At 58.6% G+C, this 15,256-nt stretch overlaps 1 protein-coding gene across 9 annotated transcripts in view; it reads left to right on the top strand.

The window, feature by feature from the left end:
• JARID2 (jumonji and AT-rich interaction domain containing 2) overlaps positions 1-15,256 on the top strand; it is a 243,617-nt gene that overhangs the window by 216,689 nt on the left and 11,672 nt on the right. For all 9 annotated transcript variants that reach the window (XR_009566002.1, XM_060308687.1, XM_060308682.1 and 6 more), the window contains 6 exons: positions 3,002-4,034; positions 7,365-7,864; positions 10,081-10,173; positions 13,222-13,340; positions 13,429-13,499; positions 14,159-14,273. Coding sequence is in view for 8 of the 9 variants with exons in the window: in XM_060308687.1 (XP_060164670.1) it covers positions 3,002-4,034; positions 7,365-7,864; positions 10,081-10,173; positions 13,222-13,340; positions 13,429-13,499; positions 14,159-14,273 (1,931 nt within the window). In the remaining variant the exon portion in view is untranslated. The remainder of the gene's footprint in view (positions 1-3,001; positions 4,035-7,364; positions 7,865-10,080; positions 10,174-13,221; positions 13,341-13,428; positions 13,500-14,158; positions 14,274-15,256) is intronic.

The raw sequence follows: 15,256 nt of genomic DNA, 5'->3' as shown, positions 1-15,256 counted from the left end.
GGTGCAACGTCAGAAGCCCACACCTGAGCTGAGAAGGAACACCTTGAAGAGACGTTAAGTTATTCAGCTGAAGGGCCTTTATTGCCCCCCAGAGGGCTCTGCCTCCCGCCTCCTGCCTCCTGCGTGTTGATTCTCCAGTGAATTACAGTGACCCCTCTCCCCGTGTCAGCACTTCCTCCAGATGTGTAGAGTTGAGAGCAGGCCCATGTGGTGGGCTGGCCAGGTGGCCTGGGCGTGTGTTGAGGTGAAACAGTGTTGGGCTCTACTCCATGGTGGGATAGAGCGGTGGCTGGGGAGACGCCCAGTGTGAAGGTGAGACAGTGCCTCGGTCCATAGCTTTGTCTCGTTTGGTACCAGTTACTCATTGGACCCCGGAGGCAAGCACAGGCCAATGACTAGGCGTCTGTGTTTATAGAAAGAGGTAAATAAGAAGATGATCTTTTTGCCATTGAAGATGGTGAAATAGTTATGCAGAATTCCACCATGTGAAAATTTGGAATTTCCTGTACGACAGTGAGCCAGGAGATCAGGTGGCCCCGAGAAGCCGGACTGGATTGACCTGGGGCCCTGCGCTGTTCCTCCAGGTAGAATCTGGGAGAGTGGAAGCCTAGCTTCCCGGCCTGCAGGTGCACAGCCGTGTCGGGGGAGCGCAGAGCTGTCGGGGACTTGCACACACTGAGCCCCTTTCTCCATCCTCACCGGTTAGGTCAGAATCTGGATGGGGAGGGCTTTAGACTGGAATCAGCATTATTTTTAAGCTCCCCAGGGGTTCTCTGGGCTCCCGGGTTTGGGAGGCACTGAACCTAAACCTCGGCAAGACATGACGGCTGGTGGTGGGCTCTGCCGCCAGGAGCTGGTTGGTGGTGTCCACTGCGCAGTGGTTGCCGTTTCTGCTGGCGGATCCTTATCTTCAAGAAGGGATTAACGGTGCCCTGCGTCTGCTTATGTGTAAGTTGGGTGAGAGTCAGAGCAGGTTAACCACAGATTGAGGGCTTCGAGGGGTGTCTTCTCTGAAGATGCAGATCCCTGAACATCTTGCTGATGGAAAACTCTTTCTGTGAGCCTCTGCAGGGTTTTACTGTTTCCTTTAGTTTTTCTAAATGGTTTGTTTTGTTTTTAGTCAGTGGATATTTGCATTCCTCACTGTACATCCTATTCCAAATTAGTGGTACTTATCATGGAAATTTTGTCTTTGCCCCTGCCCCTGGTTTTATAAATTTGTTTTTAATTTATTGTTGCCAGGCTGCTAGTTCTGTTCTGGTTTTGTTTTAACATTTCCTGTTACGTATTCTAGACCACCTGCTCATTCTGAGTCCTGCTTCATTTTCAAGTGGCCGGCACTGGTGCATCCAGGCCGTAGTTCCTGGGCCTTCTCTTGGGCCTCTCCCTCCCCAGTGGGGTCTGGGACCTCACTGAGCCCAGAAGTCGAGGCTGGCTCCCCAGAAACCTGGTTACCAAACGCCCCGGGTTTGGCTCATGGAACACAGTCTCACACCAAGAATTCATGGCTTTCATTGGACCGCGTGTAATTGGCGAATGGAGAAACACAGGTCCGGGGGCTTCTCTCCTTTCTCTGTTTTCGTAACCTTCTGTTGGTAGCCTGCTGCCGTGGCTCCCGAAGTAGGTCCTTGGGTGAGGCTCAGCATCACCTGAACCTCATTAGAAATGCAGATTCTCGGGCTCCATCCCAGACCTACTGGATGGGAGACTCTGGGGATGGGGCCCAGTGACCTGGGCTGGGCCTGGGCCTAGTGCAGAGGTCGCTGAGACTCGGGCCCTGCCCTCCAGGACCTAGTCCCAGGGGTGGGTGCGTCGGGTGTGGACAGGACAGGCATGAACTGCTTTAGGTGCCACATGGCTTCCCCAGCTGGGGAGCCCAGGCCCTCCTCTTGGTCACCTTCTTCTCTGGGCCCATTGTTTCTGCTCTGTTTCCCAGTGAGCGTGTATAATGTTTAGTCTGCCTTTTGGGGAGGTGGTGTTGCTCAGGTAACCCTGGTATCCCTGGTTGCATGTGCAAACTCGATGCCCAGGATGGTAGATGACATGTCAGAGGCCACTGAGAGGCAGAGCTGTGATGTGGTGTCCGCACCGGAGCGGTGTCCGCATCAGCTCCTGCGCTGGGCCCGTTGTCATCCTTTGGAAATCAGTGCTTTTCTGGTGTCCACCCTTGTCACTCGCTGGCTTCTTTTTATACATGAGGGTGACCTTTGTGTGTCACAAGATTACTGTGGTGTCCAAGCTGTAAGATGGCTGTGAAGAGAGGCTGATTCGTCACCAAATTCCCGTAGGACCGAATGTGGACGCTTGTAGGGGCGGGAAATGGGAGCCGTCTGTGCAGAAGGGGTCGGGCCTGTTTTGCTTCATCAGAGAGGCAAGGTGTATCCAGTGAGGTGCCCTGGGGCCCGTCTCACGGTGACTGATTGGCAGACGCCCACGGCTGACGGCTACACCTCTGGGCGTGGCACGGGACCGGCACCTGAGCCACGTGAGCGCTCTTATTCCTTTGTTTCCGTAGCATTTTTGTTTGGTTTTTTACTTACTGAGCATGGATTTTAAAATTCTGCGGGCAGATCGTGCTGCTGTAGGGAGCACAGGAAGAATTGCAGCCACGTCTTTTCTTGGCACAGGCGTGTGTCTGTGTGTCTGCCCCCTTACCAGCAAGACCTTGCTGTCGGGTGTTGTTATTAACTTGTGGCAGGTGATTGGCAGGCACGTTGAGGGTCCTCACTGGGAAACATCTAGTTTCAAACGGCAAACGTGCATGTTACAACACACCCAGGAGACCCCCTGGGCAGCACCCAGGTTGGCTGGTGTTTTTGCGCGGAAGGATGGGCCCCTAGTCCTGCGGAGATCCTGAGAGCGAGTATTTCAGAGCTGGCTTCGGGGCTGTGTGTTTTGCCTGCCTTGCCTCCCAGAAGCGGGTGCCGGCCGCTGAGTCCGGGCGTGGGGCGGTGCCCGCTGACAGGTGCTAACTCGCCTTCTCCCCCTCTGCTCCTCCCAGGTTTCTAAGGTCGGCGGAGTCACTCGAATGTCATCTCTGGGTACCAGTGCAGCCAGTGCCAAAAAGATGCGCGAAGTCAGACCTTCACCGTCCAAAACTGTGAAGTACACTGCAACGGTGACGAAGGGGACTGTCACATACACCAAAGCCAAGAGGGAACTGGTCAAGGAAACCAAACCTAATCACCACAAGCCCAGTTCAGCTGTCAACCACACAATCTCAGGGAAAACTGAAAGTAGCAATGCAAAAACCCGAAAACAGGTGCTATCCCTCGGGGGGGCGTCCAAGTCCACCGGGCACACCGTCAATGGCCTCAAGGTCAGTGGCAGGTTGAACCCAAAGTCATGCACTAAGGAGGGCGGGGGGCGGCAGCTGAGGGAGGGTCTGCGGAACTCCAAGCGGAGGCTGGAAGAGGCGCCCCCGGGCGACAAGCCGCAGTCGCCCCCCAAGAAGATGAAGGGGGAGGCGGGTGCTGCGGAGGGTCCCGGCAGGAAGGCGGCCCCGGCCCCCGCGGAGAAGGTGCCGCCTGGCGGCCACGGGAAGAAGGAGGTGCCCGAGCGGAGCCTGGAGAGGAACCGGCCGAAGCGGGTGTCGGCCGGCAAGGGCCCGCCGGGCAGACAAGCACACGGCAAGCCGGACGGCGCCCCCTGTGAAAATCGTTCTACCTCGCAATCGGAGCCCCTGCCCCGGCCGCACGAGGCGACGGCCAAGGCCGAGAAGGGGACCGGCAGGGCCGGGTGGGCGGCCATGGACGAGATCCCCGTCTTGCGGCCGTCGGCCAAGGAGTTCCACGACCCGCTCGTCTACATCGAGTCGGTGCGCCCTCAGGTGGAGAAGTACGGCATGTGCAGGGTGATCCCGCCCCCGGACTGGCGGCCCGAGTGCAAGCTCAACGACGAGATGCGCTTCGTCACGCAGATCCAGCACATCCACAAGCTGGGTCGGCGCTGGGGCCCCAACGTGCAGCGGCTGGCCTGCATCAAGAAGCACCTCAGATCTCAGGGCATCACCATGGACGAGCTCCCACTCATAGGTAAGGCCCCCCCCCCCCCATCCCATGGTGTCTGCCCCAGCTTAAGCTTCTCCAGGCCCTTCTTGGCCCGGGAGGAGTCTGAGGCCCCCCTTTCTGCAGGCGCGGGGTGCTCAGGACAGATGGAGGGCTGGTCCTGTGACCCCCGCTCTCACACTCGGCAACCCCTGCTGCCCCGAGCTGCGGGCCGCCTTGCTGAGGCCAGAGTAGTGTCCGGCGAGAGGGGCAGGAACGCTGCCCCCGTGCATTTGTCTGCTGGGGGCTGCCTTACCTGAGTTCTGCAGGCTGGGAGGCTTGACCTACAGGAAGTTATTTCACAGTCTGGAGGCTGGAAATCTGAAAGCAAGGTGTTGGCCGGGTTGGTTTCTCCTGAGGCCTCTCCCCTTGGCTCGTGGACGGCCGCCTTCTCCTGTGTCCTCACGTGGTCTTTGGTGTGTGTGCACGTTCTTGAGGTCCCTTCCTCTTGCTACAAGAACACCAGTCATATTGGGTTAGGACCCATCATGGTGACCTCATTTTACTTTAATTACCTCTTTAAAGACCCTGTCTGTAAATACAGTCACACTCTGCGGCCCCGAGGTTAGGACTTCAACATATGACTCTTGTGAGTGGGGTACATTTCAGCCCATTTATCTCTGTCTGCTTATCTGTCCTTGCATCTCAGTTTTTCTGGTGATTACTGGGCCCTCGTGGAGCCCACAGGTCCGGGAACACTTCTGAGAGCAGGCACAGCTCTGGCTGTCACTGAAGCAGAGCTCTCCTTGGTGACTGCTTTTGTGAACATACACCCAGCTATTGTGAAGACCCTTGGCCCCCAGGCAGAGCCCACGGATGGCTCTTGGAATCCGCATTTCCCTCTTCCTCTCCCCTTATTGAGCCTCCAGGATTAACTCACTCTGTCAGGGATGAGCGGTTCTGCGGAGTGGGGTTCCTTTTGGGTCTGCCAGGTGAGTCACGTGCTTCCCTTCTGGCTCTAGACCCTCGACAGGAACAGGGCATGTCCTTCCTCCAGTTGGAGAGGACAACTTTTTAAAGGCAGGGAGCAGAGGAGATATTATCGGTCATTTAGGTGTCAAGAGTTGGCAGTAAGATAGGGCTCCTTGTAAGATGGAGGTTTCATTATTACTCTCAGCAGGTGAGAATCACTTAAATTGAAAGAATTCTTGGTTTGTGGTCCACTGTCGGGATGTGGTCGAAGGTGACACGGGGCTGTGGGAACAGGCTGAGGAGGTGCCAGCCTCTCGGGAGCTTGGCGTTGTCTGTGAGGGTGACCGAGAGCCTCACCACGTCGGGGCTGCAGTGGGACGTCTTGGGTCCCCCAGCCTGCCTGGGGGAGGGGGGGACGGCAGGTCTTCTGGGGACAGGTGGTGTGCTCAGGTGACGTCATGAGGGCAGAGAGCGATCTTCCATTCAGAGTGAGTTTCCTTAACCTTGACTCCCGTGGCACCAGAAGCCGCGAGGACCTGACACTGTGGTGTGTGTGTTCACACCCGTTGCTGTTAGCCCAGCTGTAAAGCGTCGTCAGCTTCCAGAAGAGGAGCTGAGCTGGACCGTTACCCGCAGAGGCCTCAGGCTGTGGCTCTGAGCTCAGCCTCCTTGCAGTGTGAGAGACTTGGGAGTTTTGTGTGTGTGTGTGTGTGGTACGCGGGCCTCTCACTGTTGTGGCCTCTCCTGTTGCGGAGCACAGGCTCCGGACGCTCAGGCTCAGCAGCCGTGGCTCACGGGCCCAGCTGCTCCGCGGCATGTGGGATCTTCCCGGACCGGGGCACGAACCCATGTCCCCTGCATCGGCAGGCGGACTGCCAACCACTGCACCACCAGGGAAGCCCGAGACTTGGTAGTTTTGAAGGAATTTCCCAGAATCCACAGAGCAGCTGCTCCTTCTCTAGGAAGGCGGCACTTTGTCATGTAGCATCCTCGTGGTCCTGAGAACGGGTTGATGATAGCAGGTGAGGAGTGAAATAATGGATTTGCACGTACTGGGTCAGTTTTCTCCGTGCTGTTGAATAACAGTGATTGCCTCCCTTCTGGTCAGCCTGTGGTCTGAGCCCCTTGGGGTAACTCCCATCCCTCTTCACCTCGGCACGTCCGGGTGGTGTGCGGGCAGCCCCAGGAGATGCCCCAATTGAGAGCAGGGCCTGGAGTGCATCTTGGAATCTTGGGCTTTAGGCCCCTCCCGGCCAGGGTTAGGGCGAGTTTCCTCCTCGACGTGGCCCCCACTGCACTGACCACAGCCAGCGCCAGCGTCCCACCAGCACAGTAGATGGACTTGGGCTGCCACTCGCCCTTCCCTGGCTGAGGCAGCCCTGAGTTGCCTGGCCGCCAGCGTGCACGTGCTGCTCTCAGGAGTCCCGCTGCTTTTCCGTTCATTTATCTTACATAAACGTATCCCCATCCTTTAAAGAGCTAAACGTTCTTAATGTTTACTTTGCTCACCTACCGTTTTGTGGAGTATTTACCTCCTAACAGCCAGTGGATGGTTATTCTGGAAGATTTTCTTCCCCGTTTATTGGCCAAAGGGAGGTTGATTTTCCAGGTCCCACTGAGAGAGTCACTTGGCGGGCATTCAGACACATCTGAGTTTTGACATGCTTTGTACAGTGTGATCAAGGGGCGTAGTGAAAACGTGCCCATACACCTGGGATGAGCAGCCCTCTGTGTGAGTGGTGATGGGAGGAGCTGAGGGACAGACCACCGCCTGCCCCGAGGTGGGTGCTGCCTGCTGCCCGGAAATCCTGGGGGAGGGGGTTGAAAATAAGTTACTGTGTGTGTGCGCGTGTGCGTGTGCGCGTGCGCTGGGGGTGTGGGGGGTTGGGAGTGACAACACGTGCTGCGTGGGTACACTTTCCGACATCGCAGCTGTTCCGGGTGACGCTGGCTCGTGGGTATGGCTGGGTGGGGCTGTCTACCCAAGCCTTGCCAGACCCAGCCGGGATGCCCTGTTCCATCACCCTGCCTCCTGGGGTGTGAGACGTGTGCACCCTGTCCCTGCTCCAGGGGACGCTGGACTCGTCCTCCTCGTGGATCTGCTCTGCCGTCTCTCCTTCCATTCAGCCTTCTGCCTAAGTGTCCTCTCCTCGGGGCTCCCTGCCCTGACCACCCTCCTAAGACGGCCGCCTCTCAGCCTGTCCTGCTCTGTTTATCGTCCTAGTGCCCAAGATGGTCTAAACCCCGTCTCCCTGTAGACTAGATTGTTCTGTTTGCTGCTCTGACCCCAGGACCTGGCGGCATCTCTGGCACGGGGCACCCATGGACTCTTGGGTGATGGAGGATGGTCTTGTTGATGGGCCTTTTCACTGACTGTCCCTGTGTTTTCCTCCCTCACTGTCCCAGGAGGCTGTGAGCTCGACCTGGCCTGCTTTTTCCGGCTGATTAACGAGATGGGCGGCATGCAGCAAGTGACTGACCTCAAAAAATGGAACAAACTAGCAGACATGCTGCGCATCCCCAAAACCGCCCAGGACCGGCTGGCCAAGCTGCAGGAGGCCTACTGCCAGTACCTGCTCTCCTATGACTCCCTGTCCCCCGAGGAGCACCGGCGCCTGGAGAAGGAGGTGCTGATGGAGAAGGAGAGCCTGGAGAGGCGCAAGGGGCCCCTGGAGGGCCACACGGAGCAGGACTACAACCGCTTCCACCCACTGCCCCGCTTCGAGCCCAAGAACGGGCTCATTAACGGCGTGGCCCACAGGAACGGCTTCCGCAGCAAGCTGAAGGAGGTGGGCCCCGCGCAGCTCAAGACGGGGCGGCGGCGACTCTTTGCTCAGGAAAAGGAGGTGGTGAAGGAGGAGGACGACAGAGGCATCCTCAGTGACTTCCACAAGTGCATATACAAGGTAGGGCCCCCGGGCGGGGCCTGGGCGTGGGGCCTCGGGAGCACATGCGGGCCCGGGGTCCGCTGCATCAGGCTCCCGAGACCCGGCAGTCGGCTCTGGCTCCGTTTCTCACAGAGAGGCGCCTGCAGTCTGCAGGGGGCTGGGTGTCCGGTCGAGGTTACTGGGCGCCCAGCCAGGGGAGTCGCTTGCCCGCGTGGCCTTGGGCTTCCTGTCCATTAAATGGGTTTGTGTGCGCACATGTGTGCCCATGTGCCAGGGGTGCAGCCTGGGAGCCACACCCCCTCATCCTGGAGTGGCTGCCCGTTGGGGCCAGGCCCTCTGTAGCTCCTGACGGACACGCCCCCACTGCCACCCAGCCTGCCCAGCTCGGCTCTGCCGGCTCCTTTCTGTCCGCCATCACGGGTCTCCCGGGGAGGCTCCCTGCTTCTGCCGCATCCCGTAACCGCCCAGCCATTCCGAGGAGGCGCCCTCTGGGGAGCGCGGTGGCGTCCTGGCTCTGTGTCTGCAGGGCGGTGGGGACCCGGGCTGGGAGGGGGCACAGACTGGGCACTGCCCCTGCACCGCTCCGGCAGCGATCTGCTCCGTAGGCTCCGGGGTGGGGTGGGCCCCGTGGAGGCCTTGGTGGTCACGCTCCCGCCGCACGAGCCTGGTCTGGAGACGCGTCGGGCATCTGCGGTTCTGCCCTGAGTTTGGCCTCTTCCCTTTGAGTCCCCGCTCCGAGGTCCCACCTCTGGCCACCCCCTGCCTCGCTTCTCATTCTCTCCTAGGCTTGAGTCCTGCCCTCCTTTCTGGAGAGAGATGCCTGCTTGCCTAGAGCTTTTCCTGTCACCGGACCCAGCCAGGGTCGGGTCTCCGCAGCTGTGGCCGCGGTCTGGTGGCCGTGACAGAGCTCCATGGCACCTCTGTGCGCCGAGGGGCCGGGAGCTCGAGGCTGCAGGTTCTGAGCCCCCTCAGCATCTGGGGGCATTGCCTGTTGTGTGCTGGGTGTCATCGCCTTGCATTACAGGCACCTTGCTTTAGTTGACACAAAATCAGGTTCCTTGTAGCAGTTGGAATTTTATCGTGTAACGAACGGCACGTCAGGAGAGGTTTGGACTTGCGCAGCAGTCTTTTAGTTAGAACGCTACTTACAGAGCTAAAGAGTAAAGGCAAAGGGCAGGGTCTGCAAGCGGAGTGCTTTGACTGTCCTTCCAAAGGCAAGAAGGGCCTGCCCCCTTCCTAGACCTGCAGCTCTGTTCACGGGGATGCTCCAGCATCGCCTCATTAGGGAGACCCTCCCTGAGCACCTGCCTTGCGGCCCTGCCCCTCTGCTTCGGCTCCTCGCACTTAGTGCCACCTCCCAGCTGTTCTGTGTGAGTCAGAGTTCCCCAGGCCGCCACGAGGCCAGGGACGTTGTCTGTTTTGAGCACTGCTCTATCTTCAGCCCTTAGAACCAGGCGTGTACACAGTAGGTGCTCAGTAAGTACTTCCACAGTCAGGGGGTGAGCATGCCTGGTGAGGGATGAGTGGAGGGCTTGCCTTTAGGACAAAGCGTATCCGCCATGTGTCACCCCAGTGAGCTTGCCCTTGCTAACATTCCCAGGAAGGGGTGGCGTGCAGGGGTGGGGAGGGGACGTTAGATAATCTGAAGGGCCTGTGTGCTGTCCCAGGGAGGCGTGGGGGACGGGGAGTGGCTCCGTGGCAGAGAAGGGCCGGATCCTTCTGTCCCCTGCACATCTACGAGGCCAGGCTGCTCATCTGGCCGGTTCTCACGTGAGGACCCTCAGGGTGGGTGTAGGCGTTGCCCAAGTTTCTTTCCCGGGGTCCCCGGTCCCGAGGTACAGCCAGTGTCTGACTTGATGCTGTTGGTTTCCCCCCCGGCCACAGACTTTCTCCTGCCCTTGCCACGTTGCACCCGTTGCTCCAGGGAGTGAAAGCAGCTTTTCAGCAGGGCACCCTGCAGCGCACCCAGGGCTCCCATGGGACCCCGTTCTGCTGGCTGGGGGTGGGGTCTGGCCCGGCGCTGGATGGCCAGGGGTCCTCCGACTCCTTTGTTGGCACCGAGGGTCTTTCTCAAGGAGTTTTTCCGCCGCCTCTGCTCGTGTCAACTCAAGACGTGGCCCAGCCCCCGGTCACAGGGATGCGTCACACAGGGGCCTGTGACGAGGTGGCCTGCTTTGGGGTCCTGGCTCTTCTTTGTTTCTTACGCTTGACTCTTGTTTTTGTTTTCTTTTCAGGGGAGGTCTGTTTCTTTAACGACTTTTTACCGAACAGCAAGAAATATCATGAACATGTGCTTCAGCAAGGAGCCCGCACCAGCTGAAATCGAGGTGCGTGAGCTGGGCGGTCCCGGCCCCCCACTCCGCTCGGAGCCAGGGATGGAGCCCCTGGGCCTTCGGGGGGCGGGCGGGCGGAGGGGTCGTGAACGCTCAGCCCGTCGTCTGGGTGCTGGGGGCAGCCAGAAGTTTCAACTCGTGCCGACCCCAACTTGTGCAGGGTCAGCAAAGGTGTAGTGGAGAGAGCGAGCCTCCCCGGCTTCGCCCTGACTCCCCTGGAGCCGAGGCTGCGGCTCGGGGAGAGCCCCAGCCGGGCCCCGCCCAGCTGACCGCCTCTCAGCCCTGCTCACCCTGTCCTCCGGGTGCCTGTTATGCAAGAGAATGTTTGGAATCCCTTGAAACCCCAGTTGTGCTCTTTGCTCTCTCCTGTTTTTCATTTAACGGGGTTGGCAGGTTGCCATTTCTGTGCTTCTGAGTTGCGTGAGGTTGGAGAGGTGCAAGTGCGTCCTGCGCCCAGGCCGGCGAGCGGCAGTTCGGTGTGAGGCGTGGCCCGGGGCGCCCGGATGCTGACGTAGGTGGGCCTGTACAGGGAGAGGCCCGACTTCTCTCGCTGGTTCAGGGCGGTTGCTGGCGGAGCATGCGGTGATGCGGACTGCAGCCTGGCTTTTGGTGAACAGCTGGTCTCAGAGCACATCTTTTTCTTCGAAGATATGTGCTTCTTCCTCTCGGTAAAACCGTGCTGACCACCAGGGCGCCCGGGCCCTAATTTTTTTTTTTTTTTTTTTTTTGCGGTACGCAGACCTCTCACTGTTGTGGCCTCTCCCGTTGCGGAGCACAGGCTCCGGACGCACAGGCTCAGCGGCCATGGCTCACGGACCCAGCCGCTCCGCGGCACGTGGGATCCTCCCGGACCGGGGCACGAACCCGTGTCCCCTGCATCGGCAGGCGGACTCTCAACCACTGCGCCACCAGGGAAGCCCCCGGGCCCTGATTTGATTGGGTTTCCCGGGAGTGGGCCTTTCAGGACAGTCTGGGTCACCAGGACGCCTGGTCCCCTGCATCTGTGCCGCGTGGGACCCCGCCTCTGATGGTAGCCGTCAGAAGCCCAGGAGGTCCCGCCCTGGTGCTCAGGCCTTGGTTTCCCAGGTTGGTGAATTCCGTGTTCGATTTTGGCATCACCGTCATTGCTTTTAGGCCCCGGGTCTGTACCCTGGGTGGTATCTGTGAACACCACCCAGTGGCCTGACCTTTGGCCCTGCCAAATCCACGTTCCATCTACCACGACGCCAGCGGTGCCCTGATTCTCTGACACGTGGCCGTCACAGTTGCTTCCCGAGTGCCTGTGCCATTTGTGGGAGAAACGTCAGAGGGAAGGAACGCGACTCTGGGGCTGAACACCAGAGGTGGAAAAAGAGGCCTTTGCTTTACAAGCGCAGGTCCCTGTCGGGCGTCCCCAAAGGGTAGGGTTGTCACTGTCCATCGCTTCCTACTCAGGAATTAATTCTCTCTGGAAGCCCAGGTTTCGCTTTAACAGTTGTATAATATCGAAACACAAAGGGAAGATATGCTAAACTCTACCCTTTTTAAGTCTGGCTGACTTCTAGATCCTGCAGAGAGCCTGGGCCCTCTCCTCGGCCGGTGTCACCAGCCTGAGTGGCCCCCCCACCCCGTAGCAGACGGCCCCCTTCCTCCCCTGCCTCTTTATTCACCCAGCAGAGGTTGGTGTGGGTCTAGGTGGGACTGGCCTGAACCCGTCCCCTCAGAGTGCTGCTCCGTCACGCGCTGCCTGCTAGGACGGCTGTTCGGAACCCGGGCATTTAATGCTGTCGGCCTCCTCCTTGGCGCGGGGCAGCTGGCCGCCCCCAGGCTGGTTTTGTTGCAGGAGCCGCACGGCGGGGTGATGGCTGACACCGGGGGCTCGTGGGTGAGGCTTCCTCCTTTAAATGGGGTTCCAGGAAGCAGGGGTGGGTGATGCTGTACTTCTGGAATGATGAGTGGAGACACAGTGAGGGGGGAAACTGAACCTCTCTCACCTGTTAGCAAAGCACGTCCTGACCCCCTCTTGCCCTGCAGTCGTTTAGGTCATGCCCATCCCTCCCCCATCTGTTTCGGTGGCTTGGGTCACAGCCTGGGGGTCCGACCCTCACGTGCAGCCCGCTCATTGGGGGTGTGCAGCGTGTGTCTGCTGAGACGCCTGCCTGGGGCTGTGGTCATTATACCTACGGATGGTGGCTGGACGTCTTCAGCCCCTTTGCTGTTTTCGCTTTCTCCCTCTCTTTCGTATAAATGATTTTTTTTTTTTTTTTTTTTGGCGGTATGCGGGCCTCTCACTGTTGTGGCCTCTCCCGTTGCGGAGCATAAGCTCTGGACGCGCAGGCTCAGTGGCCATGGCTCACGGGCCCAGCCGCTCCGCGGCATGTGGGATCTTCCCAGACCGGGGCATGAACCCATGTCCCCTGCATCAGCAGGCAGACTCTCAACCACTGCGCCACCAGGGAAGCCCCTCGTATAAATGATTTTTAATTGTGGTAAAATACGTGTAACGTTTACCATGTTAGCCATTTTTAAGTGCAGTTCAGTGGCCCTGAAGTCCATTCACGTTGTTTTGTGACCGTCACCACCATCCATTTCCAGAACTTTTCCATCTTCCCAAACTAAAAGTCGGTTCCTGTTAAACACTGAGCCCCCGTCCTCCCTCTGCGCAGCCCGTGACACCGCTGCTCTTCTTTCTCTCCGACTTTGACTGTCCTGAGTACCTCACAGGAGTGGAATCACGGTATTTGTCCTTCTGAGACTGGCTTATGCCACTTTGCGTGAAGTCCTCAAGGTGCATCCGTGTTGTCGCGTGTCCGAGTTGCCCTCCTTTCTGAGGCTGAGTCGTGTTCCGTGGACGTTGTACCTTGTGTTTATCTAGTCGTCCACTATGGACGTGGCCGCCGTGACCGTGGGCGTGCGGTCGTCTGTCTGCAGCCCCGTCCCCCTGCTCCCTAGTGGCTGTTGCTCTAGGCGAAGATGGTCCCTTCGTCTCGCATCGTTGAGTTGAGCTGGGCCCTGCGGCCACGGGTAGCGAGATGGTGCTGACAGCCCTCCCTCTCCCCGCAGCAAGAGTACTGGAGGCTCGTGGAGGAGAAGGACTGCCATGTGGCCGTGCACTGCGGCAAGGTGGACACCAACACCCACGGCAGCGGCTTCCCGGTGGGAAAATCAGAACCGTTTTCAAGGTAACGTCGGACGCTCCTGCCCGTGTCCTGGGGACTGGACAGTGCCCCTCCACGTCCGTCAGTGACGCTCCTGTGCTTTCCTCTGCAGACACGGATGGAACCTCACCGTCCTCCCCAATAACACAGGCTCCATCCTGCGTCACCTTGGTGCTGTGCCTGGTAAGCCTGCCTTGGGTGGCTGTGGACCCAGCTCGCCCCTTTAAGAGCTGGACGGGAGGGGACTGCGGCGCACGGCGCGTGGAGAGAACTGGGATTGTTAGAGAAGAGAGAGGGGTCAGCATCACGGCTGAAGTCAGTAAAAATGCAGAAAGGTAAACCAAGTCGCAGATCTGGAAGCTGGGCAGATGCGTAATGGCCAGCTTTCCACCTTGGCCAATTTCAGAGCTAACGTTCTGACTCTGTGGGGCTACTGCCTCACAGCCGGGAGGGAAGCCAGTTGTTCTGAGTGTTGTGGGAAGAAGGGGCCCCTGGAGGAGGTGACCAGTGTGGGTGACCCCACGCTGGCGGGGAGGGGTTACCCCGAACAAAGGGGCCCCCGCTTCCTGGCTGGTGGCCAGTCGACAACAGTCGTGGTCGTGTTCCTTGGGCATCTTGCCTCCTGCCTAAAGTCACTAGTTAAGATGTTCTTCCACGACTATTTTGTGTCACGTGATCTTGGTTTCTGTGTAAGAAGCGGGAAAGAGCAAGTCCCTTCTAATCGCTGGGTTTTGTCTGGTTTTGAATCCCATTTCTTTTTCTGGTTTGGGGAGAAGATGCAATTTCTCTTGCTGTCCCCCTGAGACATTGGTCTTCATCCTGCCCTGTCCCCTGTGTTCTAGGAGTGACAATTCCCTGGCTAAATATTGGCATGGTCTTTTCTACCTCATGCTGGTCTCGAGACCAAAACCACCTTCCCTACATTGACTACTTACACACTGGTGCTGACTGCATTTGGTGAGTACACCGGCCCCAGGCCTCCTGATGCCACCTCGCACTCACTGATGGCTGACAGCCTTGGAGGGCTTATTTTGCGAGTTTGTCCCGTGTTCCGTGTCATATCAGCCTGGGGAGCTGTGTTAGAAGTCGAGCTGGTGGAGAATATTTTAATTTGCTCAGGTGATGCATCTGTTCTCAGTTGCCTGCTAATACGGGGGTTTTCTCCTGTGAGGTTTTCCCCTGGTGGTGGTGGATTTCCAGGAGTTCGTTTCATAGCAGGGTCAGAAACAGAGTACAGCAGAAAGCTGGCCGGGAGTGGTGCCCAGTCCACCGACTGCAGAGAAGAGAGTAGGTCTTACTGGAAGTGGAGTTCTGCCGTGGGAGATTTCACGAGCTTGTCTGTTTCCCAGGAAGCCTTCTGCCCGGTCCCCAGGCGTGATCCTTAACTGTAAGGCTCACCAGCCCTGATCCGAGCTGGCTCTTCAGCTCCTTTGTTTACGCCGGCAGATGGGAAATCACTGCAAATAATCAGATGTCTAGTCGTCTCATGGGCTACCGGCACCGCATCCATCCCACACTAACTGTGTTTATTGTCCTAATGGGGTGATTAACATCGTTTATTAAGACAAACAAAGTCTTAGAATTAATGTTCTCCCTCCAAGGAGCCAGTGTCGGCAGCAGTCTGGCCATCACGACTCGCCCTGCCTTCCGGCTGTGTTAGGGCCAGTGGCGGTCGGTGTAGAGGCGGGCAGCCCCTGTGGGTGATTTTCTGCGGTGGGGCTGGGGTCTCGGGCAGAGCTGAGGGTGGACAGCCGGACGGTCCTGCGCAGGGCGGCTGGCCGCGTGGACGCTGTGGGTGTGCGTGCTCTCCTCCAGGAGCCACTGAGCCCTGAGCGCCGTTCCCCACGGAGACGCTGCCGGGCAGCGCCGGCCAGTCTGGGTTGAGAGCCACAGGGTCCCACGCAGGCCTGTGACGGGCCCCACCGGACCCTGGTTCCTCA

Source organism: Globicephala melas, chromosome 11, assembly GCF_963455315.2.
Source record: "Globicephala melas chromosome 11, mGloMel1.2, whole genome shotgun sequence".
In the NCBI taxonomy this organism is placed as follows: Eukaryota; Metazoa; Chordata; class Mammalia; order Artiodactyla; family Delphinidae; genus Globicephala; species Globicephala melas.
This window is presented reverse-complemented; position numbering and strand designations above follow the sequence as displayed.